Source organism: Protomyctophum bolini (assembly GCF_963924005.1).
Source record: "Protomyctophum bolini genome assembly, chromosome: 2".
Lineage (NCBI taxonomy): Eukaryota > Metazoa > Chordata > Actinopteri > Myctophiformes > Myctophidae > Protomyctophum > Protomyctophum bolini.
The window spans coordinates 668395-686405 of NC_137863.1; the positions used below are offsets into that span (position 1 = coordinate 668395).

The 18011-nt window shown below is 42.9% G+C and overlaps 1 protein-coding gene and 1 pseudogene across 2 annotated transcripts; one reads left to right on the forward strand and one right to left on the reverse strand.

Annotated features, from left to right (window-relative positions):
- Positions 1-820: 820 nt before the first annotated feature.
- Positions 821-2020, reverse strand: LOC308322717 (tripartite motif-containing protein 16-like; annotated as a pseudogene). The gene has a single exon. The product of its transcript is annotated as a tripartite motif-containing protein 16-like (transcript).
- Positions 2021-7091: 5071 nt separating this feature from the next.
- On the forward strand, positions 7092-12914 carry LOC308334813 (uncharacterized protein). Its single transcript, XM_080791664.1, has 3 exons — positions 7092-7167; positions 7241-7366; positions 10808-12914. Exons 2-3 carry the CDS (start codon positions 7273-7275, stop codon positions 12511-12513), a joined length of 1800 nt encoding a protein of 599 aa, XP_080647790.1. The 5' UTR covers positions 7092-7167; positions 7241-7272; the 3' UTR covers positions 12514-12914.
- Positions 12915-18011: the final 5097 nt, after the last annotated feature.

An 18011-nucleotide genomic window follows, 5' to 3' on the forward strand; every position in this document is an offset into this window, starting at 1 on the left:
TTGTACACACTGTGACAAGAGTTACTTTCGCCTAAGCAGTCTAAAGAAACATGAGCATACCCATGGAGAAAAACCTTTCCATTGTACACAGTGTGACAAGAGTTTCAGTCGCTCAGATTACCTGCAGACCCACCAGCGTGTCCACACTGGAGAAAAACCCTTCCACTGTAAGTATTGTGACAAGAACTTCAGTCGGTCAGGTGACCTGAATACACACCAGCGTATCCACACTGGAGAAAAACCTTTCCAATGTAAACATTGCGACAAGAGTTTCAGCCGTTTAGATTACCTGAAAAGGCACCAGCGCGACCACAACTGACCTGAAGGGACACCTACTTCTGACCTGAAGGCACACCTACTTCTCCACAATGGAGAAAACTCTTGTCACAATTAGTGCCAACAGTGTGAGAAGAGTTTCAGCTAGACTTTCACTTAGTTAAGTGCTCTGAAAAGACATCAGCGCATTCACACCAAGGGGAGAAAAAAAACGTTCCACTATAAATAAGTTCACGATCACTGGGAGGATCAAATAAACAGCTGTATTTTTTCAATTAGAGGAGAGAAAAAAATGCTCTATATATTTCATATGAAATCTATAATAATTCCGCCAGTTTTAACTGTTAATAAATCTTAATGTTTACACAATACATAAAAAGTAAAAACGAATGCTACAAAACTAACCTTGAGATTAAATAGTAGCAGTCATGGAGGAGGTAGGCTGTGCACACATCCAGTGTTGTTTTCTTCGACTAAAACGTCGATTTTTCACGGACAAAAACTAAATAAAAACGTTTTTGAGGACACCAGCGTGTTAGTCAGGGGAGGATTGTCCAACAGGCCTGTTGGGCCCAGGCCCAGGGGCCCCTCAGTTAGGGGGGGCCCAGTGGGACATACGAGGGGTTTCTCCATCCTGAAGCTCAGTCCAGTTTGCAGATGGTCACGGTGGATCCCACCGCGGTCCAGAACCTGAAGCCTGGATACAGAGGACCGTCGAACTGGGTCTCGGACCTGTGGATGAGCTGGGCCTGGCCGTTGTGTACGCGGTAGAAGGCCAGCACCCCGGCGTGTTGGTCCAGGTATACCCCGACCCGCCGGGCCTTGGGCGAGCCCAGCAGGGTCTCCTGGCCTCGGTGCCAGAAGGAGAAGCCCGTCCCGGACCAGTACAGGCTCCACGACGACGCGTTGCGACCCAGCAGCGGCTCTGCTCGTCTGAACTCTTACGGTCCAGATCCCTGTAGGCCACGCCGATGGTTATCTTCTGGCCCGTCCGGTCCACCTCCCAGTAGTAGGGGCTCCCGGCCAGGCCTTGGCTGCAGAGGATCTGCCTCCAGTAGCTGAAGCGGTGCGGGTGCTCCGCTGGCTTCTGGTTGTCTGCCTTCAGGGTGGCCTTCCACCCACCCTCTGACACCAGCACGTTGCGGTAGGCTGTGTTGGGGTCCATGGTGGGCACAAAGTGATATTTCAACATGTCTTCTCTGGTTTGGGGCTCTGGGTTGACTGCTGTCGTCTGAACGGTTGTCACAGGAGATGCTCTACGGTGGGAGGGTGGGAGGGTACCCGACAAGGCTCCGCCTTTAGGGCGGGTGGTGGCAGCTGATTGGGTAGATGGCGTAGCTCCGCCACTAGCTCGAGACGGCAGCGGACATGAGGCTTGAGGTCGAAGAGGAGGTCGCGGTGTCGGGTTGGTCGTCATGTCGTAAACTGTATGGTGGATTTGTTTGCTTTTCATCCACTGAGACGACTCCTGTATTTGTTGTGGTGGGCTGAATATCTCCATATTGCTGCTGTGGTTCACTATCCTGAAGATGTTGTCCAGGCTGGTTTTGCACAGGTCCGGGAGGCGGTCTCTGAGTTGAGTCACGGCTGAGCGGACCTCCGTCACCACCCTCTCCTCCTGAGCCAGACCCCCCTGACCACCTGTCTGGACCACCGGGGGCTCCATGGTCAGGAAGTTCTTCAAGAAGCATACTGAATGGTTTTTATTTGTTGACAGAGTGAGATTGTATATCTGCTATTTTCAGCATGCAACCAAAGTGTAAAATATGTCATTACAACAAGGCCTGTCAAAACACATTTTAGTAATATCGTATGACATTTAGTCGACTAAAACTAGACTAAACACTAGAACATTCCAGGCGACTAAAATGTGACTAAAACTAAGTGAAAACTATTCAGGAGACTATGACTAAAACTAAAATAAGAAATTTGCTGCCAAAAACAGCACTGCACACATCATCATTATAGAAGATGACTTGGGTTTAGGTTTATAAAATACTAATAGGGTTGCTAATATTTTCGGTTGTCCTGCAGTTGGCTTTGGTACTTTTTGGGGGTACAACGTACAGCAGCGTTGGCGGTTGTTACACGATGTGTGTTTCCCATTAGATCGGGTCTGCTCTGCTTGTCTTGCTCAAAAGATGTTCCCCTGTCTTTCTGTCGGAGGCAGCGCCGTTTAGATGCAGCCATGTGTTGTAGAGAATATAAGGAATATAAGCTCTAATTTTAGGATTGATTTTAAAAGTATTTTACTTGTCTATAAAGCTCTCAATGGTCTCGCACCTTCCTACCAACGTACATGACTGCCTGCCTAAATATGTCCCAAACCGCCCCCTAAGGTCTTCCACTGCTGGCCTGCTCGCTTTGCCAAAGAAAATGGCAACTAAAAAATACGGGGAAGCAGCTTTTTGCTTCTACGGGCCGTCGGCATGGAACAAGCTCCCACTGTACCTTCGACAGGCAGCCTCTGTAGACATTTTTAAAGCTCAGCTTAAGATCCACTTCTACAACATTGCTTTTAATTGATCTTTTATTTTTTATTTTTGTTATTCATGTCCTCACTGTATTGCATTACTGCTTGTTCTTAATGTTGTTGCCTTGCTTTTCTTTTATTCTCCATTTTTCTGTAAAGCACTTTGAGCTGCATTTCATGTCATGAAAGGTGCTATACAAATAAAGTTTTATTATTATTATTATTATTATTATTATTAATATGAAAACGGCAACATATTATATTGTTTGACTTTGTATCGTATCATATCGTTTTGGAATGCACAAATAATCGGTATCGAATGTCCATGTATTTGCCAGAGAATCGCTGTTTACTGTTACCAATATACATTTTCCCTTGTAAAAAAGAAAAAAACCTGTATTATCACACAGATTAAAGTTCTTTGCTAAATAGTTACTGTATCAATTTGAAATCATCGTATCGTATGGCCATGAATGAACCGATATCGTCAGTGGCGTGCACAGATGCATTTAGAGGGGCAGGTGCTCAAGTGAAAAAAAGGGCACCTTGTGCAGCGCATTTTGGGGCGGGAACCCATTTTGGTGCTTTAGCTATTGAAAAATAGCAGATCTACAAGCTCATAGCGCGCCACCGAGTGGCGCGCTACGAGCTTGTAGGTCTGCTATTTATTTTTTTATCGAAGAACCACTGACATGGAAACATAGCTTTAGATTGTGGGGGCCTACATACAGACTTATAGCATGTTATGTAGACGGCACTAGAATTGCATTGTATATATATATATATATATTGTATATAGTCATAGCACGTCATAGTACATATGTATAGCATAGTAGTATATGAGTATAGTTTAATTATATAGATATTCCACTGTTACTTTCTTAGCTTACACATGATAAATGCTTTTATGTGATGTATTCCCATGCTTTTGTTCTTGCTTAATGTAAATCGCTCTGGTTTAAGAGCGTCTGCTAAATGCCTAAATTGTAAATTGGCACACATGCATGAGTGCACACAACTCCTGGACCTAAAAAAAAATATGTCTTTCAGCTAACTTTTCAATGACATATTTAAAATATCTACACTACAGTATGTTGTTTTAAAATAAGACTGTTTAAATGGTGTGTTGTTGTTAAGACGCTGCCGTTCAAGCGTAATGACGCAGAGAAAGTTGTTGTGTTATAACAGATTTGTTTGTTGTCCACCAATGCCCCAAAATAAGCAGATGTACAAGACCTACGCGCGTTCCAACCGCGACGTGCTGTGGGCTTGGAGGTCTGCGTTGTTTTACCCTTCGTAAAAATACAACTGATACAAGCCCAGCCCACAAGCGTAAACTGGACCAATCGCGGATACGGAAAGGTCTTTGTGTATGACGTTCATGAAATTGGCCGGATACACTAGGCGTGCTCTGAGACAGTGGTTCTCAAAGTGTGGTCCGGGGACCCCCAGGGGTCCTTGAGGGAGTTCCAGGGGGTCCCCAGCTAAATGATAGTTTGGAACCAATTGGACCCTTATGGGTCTGTAACTCTGAATTAAGTTTGATTTTACAATATAAATTGGGGGTCCCAGGGATAGAAATGCCATTCAATGGGGGTCCGTAGACTAATGCATGTCAAACTGGGGGGTCCTTGAAATCAAACGGGTTGAGAACCACTGCTAGAGCCGTACAGAATAGATCTTCTCTTATGGGGGTCCCTGGAATATCTCTTCAGAAGTTCGAACGGGGGTCCGCGGGGCTAATTAGTGTCAATTTGGGGGTCCTTGACATGAAAACGTTTTGGGAACCATTGCACTATATAGGCGTTAAATTGATTGAAGTATTTATTGACAGATTGCAGAATTACAGTACATTTCAAGCACAACTCAAAAACTGTTAACTGTGAGTGGACGACACCCTAAAGCATTACACTTGTTTACAAGAGGGTCGGTCCACCTTGTTCAATTCATCATAACATTTAGAGACGTACAAATAGACACTTCTATAGCCTATAGCCAAAGAACAGAAAATCCCCATAACGTATACAGTGAGGGGGGAAAAGGGGTGGGGGGGATTTCCAGGTTGCCAACCCCTGGTACCACTGGTGGTACTTGAGCTCCCTCTGGTGGTACAAAGAGGAGTCGCCCCCCCCCAAAAAAAAGCAGAAAATAATTGGAATTCAATATTTATATTACAGGTAGTTCTCCTGGCGAAGCAATAATTGGTTGAAATAGGCTCTCGTGCTGAAATGAGCATGACATGAGTACCTATAAGCACTACCTAGCCGTTAATGGAAGATTTGAGAACGGATTAATCACATTGTAAATATCATCAGTTGTGCTGATTAGTGATTATAGACTGAGTTTTGTCAGAGCAGCAGCATTATTGTCTTATAGAAATGGAACATAAAGGGAAGGTCTACGCTGCCGTATTTTATTTAACTAAATAAATCATACATGTTTTGTATTATGGTGGTACAACTACATGGAGAGACAAATATTTTCTTAGGTGGTAGTTCAGTATAAAAGGTTGAGAAGCAATGGTCTAGAATCTAGATCAGTCGTTTTTAACCCTTATAGGGCCCACGTAAACTTATGTTCATTCATCATTCATCATATTATGAGCACAGTAGCGACGAGCTTTGATCTCGCCGCAAAGCGGGCATTGCTCCTCCTATGGCTGGAACTATCCATTGAGTTATTAACTCTATGGAACTATCCCATTGAGATAGAACGAGCACTTCCGCATTCCATTGTTACAATCAGAGTCAACGCTAGTGTCGCCACTCTCTTACTTTGTTACTCTGTCTGAGGCTGAGCCGAGCAGCAGCTCTGGAGCTGAACGTGACGCAGGGAAAGTTAGTTTATATAGTAAACAGTGTTTTACACTATAGAATAAAACATTATTAACACAACCCTCTGCGTAACCTTATAGTTGTTACCCTGATATAGTCTTCGTGTTACAGACAGTCTGTGGACAGTCGGTGGAAACTGGAGGTATTTCCACACGGGAGTTCAAAGACCGTTTGTTTTCGTGGCTAACGCTAAGCTAGCTTTAAGTGCAATCTAGAGTCGGTCCATTTCAGACGGAACAATCAGACGTTTTCTAGTGGATGTTTAATAACGTTAACTGCTGCTGCTGCGCCTTTCAACTGACGGAGGGACGTCCCGACTCAAGCCTGAGGTACCTCTCTTTGTTTTGACTCACCCGTCGGGAGGTTTTGGGCCACAACGTTTATTGGAACCTCAATATCTAGCTCCGAGATTTAGCTAATCTCGGAGCTAAAGCGTAGATATTGAGGTTCCAGACGGAGCTATAGCACGCTCGACTTTTTGGGGAAATAATTATAATATATTTTGTGTTGATATTTTACATGATTACTCATTAATAACATAATGCATTGAAATATAAATATATATATATACTTGTACAGTGTACACTATTCCCTTGCTTGCTTCATTGTTTGATCGTAGACCCCTATAGTAGATATTATAGAACATTGATATGATGTTTTGTTTTCTCGTTTTGTGTTTTGTTTTGTTGTTTTTGTTCTTTGTTGTCTTGTTCCTGTTGACTGTGTTGTCCTGTCTGTCTTTGTTTTTGTTTTATGTTATGTTTGTTTGTTTGTTTTATTGTTTTTCTTCTCCCTTCTGTTTGCTTTGTTGTATTATTTTACCTATGAATGAAAGCCATTTATCTGTTAGAAGGGTATGCACTATAAACTTAGGCTTCAGCCTACACCTTTTTGGTCAATGTTTCTTTTGCAAAAAAGAAAAGCAGGCACTGTATTGATTTGTTATAATGACCAAAATAAATAAACTCTCTCTGTCTCTCCTATGCATTTTAATGTCAGATAATTAGGCAAAGTGGTCATACACTCATACAGTAGCCTACACACATTATGGTAATGTCTTGTGGCACACACCACCGTAACACATGTTGGACAGTATTTCTGGTTTCTGATCTAATTGTGTAGACTTATTGTTAATTAAGTAATGCAGATGTTTAACCCATTTTAGGCGGGAACCCCTTTTGGTGTTCGCATTACGTTATGCTTTAGCTATTTAAAAATCGCAGATCTACAAGCTCATAGCGCGCCACTCTGTGGCGCGCTATGAGCTTGTAGATCTGCGATTTTAGAAAAATCGAAGAACGACTGACATAGAAACATAGATTTTTCAGAAAACTGTCATTTTCAAACAGACGTTTTTAGAATCTGATCTCAGGTCAGAATGGGTTAACAATAATGTAACTCTGCAGAGTGTAAAATGAAATTAATTGTACACTCTCGGGTTAAACATCTATAAAGGGTCCATTTGGTTAAAACAACTCTCCCTCATTTAGCTGCATGCATGGGGACCACCTGCAACCCCCTCAAGGACCCCTGGTGGGTCCCCGGACCACTGGTTGGAAACCACTGTTAGAGAGTTGGTCTTAGGTACCTTTAGCACATATTGTTATTCCTCACGGTCTCCAGTAAATGAAGTCATTATTCACTTCCTCCATTTCAGAGCGGTGTGTGGAGTCCAGACTGCAGGTGAAGATGAACTCTCCAGACTCAGCCTGGGACGTTTCTATTAAACAGGAGGAACCTGAAGACCTTTCTATTAAACAGGAACCTGAAGACCCACAACTCAGTACGTATTGTCCCTATGGGATAATGTTTGGCATTGACGATGACAATATCTGGATATGTGAGTCGTTTTGCTACAGAGACAGTCACTGGGGCAAGACTTAAGCCTTAAGTCTTAAGCGTCTTTGGGTACTCAGAAAAGCGCTATATAAGTTTGAGATATTATTATTATTATTAAGACTAACTGTTCAGGAGAGGAGTAAAACTGCGGTTTTCTTTTAATCCAAAATGAGTTAATAGCACAGGCAGGCTCTTCACATACTAGAGCAGGGGGTGCCCAGACTTTTTTTGTACTCGAGAGCTGGCCTTTCAAAAAGGCCAGCTCAACAATATGATCTCATTGCTGAAAATAGTTAAACATTTTACCCGAGGGGACTTTGGAATGGCGGAGCTGGAGTTACATAACATGACGAACACACTTGGGACGGGAAATGGAAATAGTTTTAGTTTTTGTAATGCTACTGATGTTTGTGCTCAACATTCTTGAAAACTGGTTAACAGGCCATTTTTGGTCAATCAATCAATCAAGTCACCTTAATTCAAGTGTCGGATCCAAATTATATATTATTTCATTTAAATTATATAATTATGTTTTAGGGACATGTCATGTGATCTACCTGCACAAGCCTTTGTGATCTACTGGTATATTTTGCGATCTACCTTTTGGGCATCACTGTACTATAGCATGTCTGAAATAAATGTCCAAATTGGGCCCCACCCATCACTAAGTGAACTGATCTACTCTGGTCATTCATCATCATCATCATCATCATTTATTTAACTCACGACCATGATCACATGGTTTGGAGCACAGATTCATAAAAGTATACAATCGGAAGTATACAATACATTACAGATTACACGATATACATAGACATATCGGAAGGCTTTCCCTATTTGTACAGTGGAAGAACATTTTTCAGAAAAGCACCCAATTTATAGATTACTTTTTCAGATTTTAGTAATGCAATTAATTTAAACATAGAAGGGTGGGTAAAAAAAATAAAGTGGCAGGTATTTTTGCCTGAAATTCATAATGCCAGTATTCTTGCATTCCAACAAAACATGATACTCATGTCCAATTCTGGCATCATTACACATAGGTTACAAATCCTCTGACTTCTTTCCAATCCTTTATATCTACCGATGACCTTTGGGATTTGGGATGTGTTGTTTAGCCTACGGTTGCAAATAGCCTGTCTATACTTACGGTTTTCACATAGAAGGTATTTTTCTAATTTGAACTCTTGTTTGTATTCAACATGTAGTCACATGATGTCATACTATTGAGTTCACTTTGCCACTTTTGCAGAAACTGGTCTTTCAACCTTTGTTCCACAGTTCGCTTCAACCAGTCAATGTTATTACATTTCTGGGCCAACCAAATGTAAGACATACCACAGTCATCCAGTATTTTCTTCACCTGTGCAACCCAAGGTGGCACATGGGCTCGGCAGAGCGTGGGGGGATTTTGTACAGCCTCTCTCTCTTGGCATCGGGCAGAGCGGAGAAGTAGGAGACCATCATCTTCTTCTTGTTGACATTGAAGAGCAGACACCGGCTCACTGTCTTGAGATGTGATTCTGTAACACGTGTCATTCGCAGTTGCATACAGAATCCCTTTCCTCTAGCTTTGCTCTATATTACCAGCTCAGTGGCCTTGTGGTTAGAGTGTCCGCCCTGAGACTGGGAGCTCGGGGTTCGATCCCCGGCCGGGTCATACCAAAGACTGTAAAAATGGGACCCAGTGCCTCCCTGCTTGACACTCAGCATAAAAGGGTTGGATTGGGGGTAAGTCCCTGCGACATACTAGCGTCATGTCCAGGGGGTGTACTTGTACACCAAGCTGCCTCACGCTACAGAAACAGGAGATATGCTCCTGTCCCCTATGGGCCTCATGGCTCGGCAAGGCTACTTACTTGCTCTATATTCTGCCTTCCTCCATTCATGCACAATGAATGAGACTGGTTAGTGGTACCTTGCAACTCGTGTTCACCCCGTTGAGACCTTTCACTATAGAGCGCCGCAATCCCTCCCCCTTTCAGAAAAACGAGTGGCCCAGGAAATGAAAACCCAATGCATTCTCCCATCGGCACTTCTTATTTAATTTATTTTAAAACGGTTACGCCGCGGACAAAGCCAACTTGGATCGTGACAAATCATGACAATGAACACAATGTTTTGGGCCGATCAAATCATTAGAAAGAAGAAAAGAAAGTCAGGAGACAACACTATTTGTTTTGTTTTTCGTCTTATAAATTATTTAATCGGCCCAAAACATTGTGTTCATTGTCATGATTTGTCACGATCCGAGTTGGCTTTGTCCGCGGCGTAACCGCCTTTAAATAAATTAAATAAAAAGTGCCGGGTTTTCATTTCCTGGGCCACTCGTTTTTCTGAAAGGGGGTGCTCTATTCTTGATAGAATTATCCTGTGTCAAAAACAGCATCTATTCTGCTCCTCTGACTGCCTTCCCTGAGGGCCAAAATCAGGGAATTGTTGTGGCGACATCTCCTCATCGACCCTCTGGACTGGTAGCGGTAGCGGGCCAGTGCTAAGAACCCCCTGAAGAAGCCTGGAGGCGCTGTTCTAGTGGACAGACGAGGTGCCCAGGCTAGTGCTGTACTACATGGGGTGTCCAAAGTGCGGCCCCGGGGACAGATTGTACACGGCCCTCTGCTTCATATGCGAATTGCATTACCTCAACATTTTTGCATTTCAGTTATTCAGTTTTAAATGGAACCAAATTTGTACACTCTCAGAGTTACAGACCCGTTATGGTCATTCAGGGCTAGCTCTGTGTTTCCGGTAATATTACTGTCCAGTCATTTTGTATGTCCGTGTCACAAAATGGAATTTAGGCTAAAATGTCCACCACAAGCCAGCATGGCCATGACCTCTGGTTAATGGACGCGTTTTTACGTGTTTAATCCCAAAGGGATTTGTTTAAGGTTTGGACTTTATTCCAATAGGAAAATTCCTATTGTTTATTTAATTTAAAAATAAAATAAAAACAACATATTTTTGACAATGTATTTCTTTTACTATTTATGTTTTTTTTGTTTTTCGCAAAATCGTGCAGCCCTACACTACATTTTACTTGGGCCTTCAAATACAGTACCTACAGACAGTAGGCAAGTGACCTTTTTGCTTTTATAGAAGCAATTGTTAACTGATTGAAGTGTGTTAAATTGTATGGCTTTAAAAGTGTCATTTATACTTCTGAGCAAACTCCCACGTAGAACGGTTTAGGCCAAGAACACTCTTTGATGAATGAGGATAGGATGTTTGGAAATTGACCATTTATTTACAGCTGAAGTTATTCGAATTACCACATGTAACGTTTACCCTTTTAAAAACTAACGTGTTGCACACGTAACGTTTACCCTTTAAAAAACTAACGTGTTGTCTTTGTATTCATCTCTCTCTCTCTCTCTCTGTCTAGACATCGTTCACCTCCCTGTGTGTGACGAGCATCCACATATTAAAATGGAACAGGAGGAGCTGCTAGAAACGACAGGAGAGGCTGAAGGGTCAACCTGGACAAGTGACGGAGATGAGGACGAACCAGAGCCTCTACAGATTAAAAAGGAACAGGAGGAGCTACTAGTAACGACAGGGGAGGCTGAGGAGTCAGTGTGGACAAGTGATGAAGATGAGGAGGAGGAGGACGACGATGTTATTGATGACGACGACGGAGACCCAGAGCCTCCAGCCAGCACCTCGACTGAGAACATGAAAACACAAGCCTATATAAAGTACTGGGTTGCAATGCAACAGTCGACTGGTGAAGAGCAGCTCCTCTCGTCACACCGTCCTGAATCTGCCACCGGGGAGACAAGTGGCGGGGTCCACACCGGAGAGAAACCTTTCCACTGTACATTTTGCGACAAGAGTTTCAAACACTCCTCAAACCTGAAGACACACCAGCGTGTCCACACTGGAGAGAAACCATTCCACTGTACCTATTGTGACATGAGTTTCAATCAGTCCAGTCCTCTCAAGGCTCACCAGCGTATCCACACTGGAGAAAAACCCTTTAGTTGTAAACACTGTGACAAGAGTTTCACTGGCTTATCTGACCTGAACAGACACCAGCTTGTCCACACTGGAGAGAAACCTTTCCACTGTGCACTTTGCGACAAGAGTTTCCGTGGCTCAGATGCTCTCAGGAGACACGACCAGCGTATCCACACTGGAGAGAAAACGTTCCAGTGTAAACTGTGTGACCAGAGTTTCAGTCGGCCAGGCGAGCTGAAGGCTCACTACCAGAGTGTCCACGCTGGAGAGAAGCCATTCCAATGTACACAGTGTGACAAGACTTTCAACCGCTCCAGTCTATTGAGGTCACACCGGTTTGTCCACACTGGAGAGAAACCCTTTCAGTGTACACACTGCGACAAGAGTTTCTCCCAGTCGAAACACCTGAAGACTCACGAGCTCATCCACACTGGAGAGAAACCTTTCCGCTGTACACAGTGTGACATGAGTTTCAACCGCTCGTCCAACCTGAAGAGACACGAGTTGAGCCATAATGGAGAAAAACCCTTCAGGTGTACAAACTGTGACAAGAGTTTCATTAACTCGAGTGGTCTGAAGACACACCAGCTGGTCCACACCGGGGAGAAACCTTTCTGCTGTACGCAGTGTGACAAGAGCTTCGGTTTGGCCGTTCAATTAAAAGCTCACAATCGTGTTCACACTGGAGAGAAACACTTCCAGTGTGAACTCTGTGGCAAAAGTTATAACCAATCAGCCCACCTGAAGACTCACATGCGTGTCCATACTGGAGAGAAACCCTTCCACTGTACGCAGTGTGACAAGAGCTTCGACACATCATCCAAGCTGAAGGCGCACATGACCATCCACAATGGAGTAAAACCTTATAGTTGTAATTACTGTGACAAGAGTTTCAACGGCCTGACGGACCTGAAACGACACCTGTTGACACACACCGGAGAGAAACCTTTCCAGTGTACAGATTGTGAGAAGAGTTTCCGTGAGTCGGGCGCTCTCAAGAGACACCAGCGTATCCACACGGGAGAGAAACCTTTCCACTGTACACATTGTGACAAGAGGTTCCGTGAGTCCTGTCATCTGAAGACACACAAATGTCCACTCTCAATTACCCCACTGGCAGGGTCAAATTAAACAGCTGTATGTTGTCTGGGAGTTGGATGGACAAGGAAAAAATATAATGGATATTTACACAAGTTTTCATTAGGTCTTTCCCAGCTCTTTTGTTTTCTTCGTTGGCCCTTTTTCCACTGTTTGGGAGCTGGTTCAGTTCAGAACCAGTTCTTAGTCCATGAGCCACAGCTCCAAAATTGGAACGTTAATTATGCATTGAGTGGGAAAAACCATACCTAAATTACATTGTTTAGATTAATACATGATAACCCTTCCATAGTAGTAGCTTTTTCATATTTATCACACATTTTGTTATTTTCACCGTGAAATATTAATATAATAATAATAATCACTATGAACCTTCCCCAGTTGATTACTTACTCGAAGATGATGATTTTATTGTATTACAATTTTTCTGAAATTTAAATATTAGTCATTGCAAAAAAAGTTGAAAATATGAAAAAGCTACTATTGTGGAAGGGTTATCCTGTATGAATTACTTTACCCTGTAAACAATGTAATATAGGTTTTGCACACTTGGTTCTGAACTGAACAGGTTCCCAACCAGTGGAAAAGGGGTCTGTGAAAACCTTAGGGTAAGGGTAACTTTCCATCTTTTGTCTTTCTTTTTTTTTACCTAGAGGTATTGCAAATGATTGCAAAAGTATGTTTTGCAATCTGTTTGTCTTTGTACAGCTAATCTCTGGCACCATTGGCCCGGTCAATGCCAAAATGTGCACACACACACACACACACACACTCCCTGGATGCCAACGACGAACCTTTGTCCCACATTTTCCAGAACGGCATTTCTTTACAAAAACATGACCTCAAATCATGACTTTGAATGTCAAATTGCCATCAAAGGCGAAAGATCGCACCGTTTTCACATTGGCCTGTTCTAGCGCCACCAGGAGACCTGTGCTCTGAGGTGCACTTTTCCTAGTTTTTGTGTCATTAACCCAATCCAAGCCAAGGAACGACAGGTTACGTTTTAAGCACTATAACCACCTGTGCCAGGACGTAATTTTGCGTCTTTGTCTTACAATAGAAACGCTGGCATCTGGTCTGCGTTTCTATTGTAATGTACTGGCATGGATTGTGTTTTAATCTTTACTATATATGACCACCATGTACACCATATATATATATATATATACATACCACCACATGTACACCATAATTATACGTAACATTGTACAAGATAGAGACTGTCTTAATAGAAGTAATGCCATTTCTCTGTGTTCTATTGCATGCCCAAATGAATGGGCCACTATTTCATTACTTATTAAATATCAGTTAATTGAGGAAAAATACTTTGTATGTATTTTCTTTTTTTTGAAGGGCGGTAGCCCCTCCTATGTCCAGCTTTCGGTGTGTGTGTGTGTGTGTGTGTGTGTGTGTGTGTGTGTGTGTGTGTGCGCTCTCGCGCGCGTGTGTGCGTGTGTGCGTGTGTGTGTGTGTGTGTGTGTGTGTGTGTGTGCGTGCCAAATGTTTTCCTAACAAACATTAAATGCCGTTGACGATGAATGGACAAGTCTGAGTGTTTGCGTAAACGACAAACAGCATAACTCAAATATCGAAGACTGAGGTGAGGATTCTTCTCCTTAGTTATGTATGTGTGTGTATTAGGTGTAGTGTTATGATGTGATACCAAAATTAAAGCCTATGCAAAAAGCACTGTAGCACCAATTTTATTTTGACAGTTTATTTATGTCCACATAAAGGAGAAACTTACAGGGACAAATACTACAGGTGCAGTATCGTACAACCAGTCCGTCGTTATGTCCTCACCTGCCAAACAGAAAGACAAATACGGTGGCACGGTCGGTAGTGCTGTCGCCTCACAGCTAGAAGGTCCTGGGTTCGATTCCCGCTCGGGGTGCTGTGGGTGCTGGCGGCGTGTTTCCTCCTCTGCGTCATCAGTGCCCATACCCGAAGGCGGGGTTGGCGAAAGAGCCTTTCTGTGTGGAGTTTGCATGTTCTCCCCGTGTCCCCTAGGGTAGGTACCCTCACATGTTCTCCCTGTGTCCCCTAGGGTAGGTACCCTCACATGTTCTCCCTATGTCCCCTAGGGTAGGTACCCTCACAAAAACATGCAGTAATCCTGGTCTCTAAACTGCCTCCCCCTGGCCAGCCGGGGCGCCTGATGGAGGGGAAAGGAACTGGTTGGAATAACGTGTTCCTTTCACGCGCTACGTCCAACCAGGGAAACTCCCCCCTGTCAGGTGTAAAGGAGCAACTTGGACACTCAGGCATGAAGGGAGCATGAGTTAAGTCCGTTGCTCTCCCCAGGTTGGCGGAGGGTGTGTAGAGCCCAGGATCACATTAGATGATTGGCACAGGGGTGAAAAATGGGTTACAAAATCGTGGGATAAAAAAAAAAAAGACAAATATTCTACACCGATAACCTACAGTATCTCTGAGACGGTGTGTAGGCGTGGTTGGTATTTAACGGCCTTGGTCAGAGAGCGTCGCAGGACATAATTCTCCGTTAATTTTCCCTCCGACTTTTCAAAACGTATTTATTTAAAGACGTTTTTACGTCGCGGACAAAGACAACTCGAGTTGTGACAAATCACGACAAACAGTGTTTTGGGCCGAACAAATAATTACAATTATTATATTATTATATTTTTAGATCTAATAATAATAATAATACCACGTACGTGCTGGTTCAAATTAATAATAATAATAATACATAATATTTGTATGCTTTATAGCACATTTCAAAACAAGGTGACAAATGCAATGCACACCATCTCTCCTGTCGCACCACATCAATACAGCATCAATGCACACCATCTCTCCTGTCGCACCACATCAATACAGCATCCACACCATCTCTCCTGTCGCACCACATCAATACAGCATCAATGCACACCATCTCTCCTGTCGCACCACATCAATACAGCATCCAACGACAACACAATGTTCAAAGTTTTGGTTATGAATCTCATCCAGTGGTGGTTCCGTCATTCCGTGGCTCAAATGTCAAATACATATAATTGGCCTTGATATGAATTGAAAAGGGCTGAAAACGTAACGTGTTACCGGTATTTATTTAGTTAAAATACAGAAGCGTAGACCTGCCCTTTTTGTTCCATTCCTATGAGCCAATAATGCTGCTGCTGTGACAAAACTCAGTCTTAAATCACTGATCAGCACAACTGATGATATTTCTAATGTGATTAATTTAACGGCTAGCCTCGGTCCCAGGCCTAACGGCTGGGTGTGACGCTCATTTCAGCACGGCTGGTGAGCCTATTTCAACTGATTGCTTATTGGTCAGAATAACTATACCTACCTGTATAGTATCTAGTAATTATATTGAATTCCACTTGTGTACGGTATTTTTCTCTCCTTTTTGGGTGACTCCTCTGTGTACCACCAGGGAGAGCTCAAGTACCACCAGTGGTTGGGAACCTCGGGCAGTCTCCACTCGAGAGCACATTTAATGGCATTTATATCTCTGGGACCAGCAATTTATATTGTACGATCAATGTTAAGCAACAGAAGATTAACTAATGCAATATTTCATCTATTTGTAAACCACTAAACCTTTTAATTAAAACGTAGGCCTATGCAGATTTTTTGTTTGTTAATTTTTTTTTTAGAAAACAATTAAATTCATGGTACATTATTTATGTTTTATGAGTTTTTTTATTTTCTAAATCTAAACGAGTATTTATGGGGCTTCAGCTGCCTGGAACTCAGAATAGTGTGTGTGTGTGTGTGTGTGTGTGTGTGTGTGTGTGTGTGTGTGTGTGTGTGTGTGTGTGTGTTTCAACTTTCAACCCAGGCGAGAGAGAGGCACGGGCGAGGACTGTGTCTAACTGTCTATGAATACCAAACAAGTCGCTCATTTACCAACCCCCCCCCCCCCCCCCCCCCCCCCCATCATCTCTCTCTGTCTCTCTGAATTGGTGGATCCTGTTGTAAACAAGTGTACCATCCTTAAGTTTATCATGATGTCGTCCACAGCAACAGTTTTTGTATTGAGTTGTGCCTTCGTTTGAAATCTACCCATTCTGCAAATCAATCAATCCCTCTGTGTTACCTCACGAATAAATACAATGGTTTTACTGGGCGACTTGTCCGGACATTTTGGGCGACTGTACCGGCGGGACATCCATATGGATAATGGGCGACCGGGCGACTGTACCTGTTACCGTGTCCGTCCCACTCTCTCAAGTCATCCGGGTGAAACATCACCCACGTCTCTAGAGTTCCGCAAGCAGAGTGTAAACACTGATCGGGGGCGTGACTCAAGCACGAAGGACGGAGATTCCGAGATCTCGCCAAGTAAACAAACATGCAGCAGAGAGTGAACGTGATACAGAGAATGAGAGTGAAAGTGTTATAATATATAAGTTTGTAGTGAACAAACCGTTGTGTAACTTGTGTCTGAGGTTGTCTGAGTCACAGGCTGGCTCATTGTGAAAACGGGAGGAATCTACACACTAAATTCAAAGACTTTTTGTTTTGTGGGCTAATGCTAATGCTAAATTAGCTTGAAGTGCAGCCGAGAGGAGACTAGAATCCCCTTACCCACTTTAGAGCTGTTTTCTACCAGAATGCATCATTAGGGAAGGCATGTGTTTGTTTTGTTTAATTATACACAGTACAATTTTAACTTGTTGGCCTGAAAGAAAAGGGACATTTCAGTGTTATAGTGATCAATGTTCTACTGGTTATTACAGCATCATTAGACCAGTAGGCTATTTAGTATCAATAGACCTACAGTCTGTAGGAATATAAACGCTACAGTAACGGACAGTAGGAATATAAACTACAGTAACAGACACTGCAGAGATCCGCTCAGAATTATGATAATGGATAACTCCAAGGCACGCTTCAGCAGACGGCTGGTAAGTTTAAACCAAATCATAATTTGTACAGTCAAAATGCATGAAGTAAACTAGTCAACAATTGCACATTCATCGTCTGCAACAGTGTATTGGGGTGTAATTAGTTGGTTATTTAACCCAATGAAGAAAAAAGTGGAATGTCCGCACAGGATAAAGTTCTGCCCCCCGTCTTTTTTGTTTCAACCTATAAATACAACAACATTTCGCCCCTCCAAGCTTTCTCAAGTTCTTCAACAACTTGGGAATGTGTTAGTGTGGCTAATGATGTCATGGACACTGGGCTCACTACCTTCCTGGACTACAATTCCCATAATTATTTGGTGCACTGCTCCTCCTTGTGGATAGGGGGAGAGCTGTCTTAATGTAGTCCAGGAAGTAAGTGAGCCCAGTGTCCATGACATCAGAGACACCAGGCTCACTGCTATCAAGGCTCTTTGGCCACTCAGAATAGCCAAATGGCATTATATTATATATAATATTATTATTATTATTTTTTTGTAAAAGTGAAAACCACTAAATATTACCATTACTCATTGCTTTACAACATATTGTAACGTTTCACCCACTACTAGTCCTACATACTTACACCTAGAAACCCCATTCAAACCTATTTAGGTTCATCCTACGGTGGACATGTGTGCCTGAAAA

Bases quoted from the DNA above. Each gene is read 5' to 3' on its own strand.
- LOC308334813 (XM_080791664.1), top strand. From the start codon at position 7,273: ATGAACTCTCCAGACTCAGCCTGGGACGTTTCTATTAAACAGGAGGAA. The intron at 7,367-10,807 runs GTACGTATTGTC...CTCTCTGTCTAG, and splicing joins ACCTGAAGACCCACAACTCA to ACATCGTTCACCTCCCTGTG.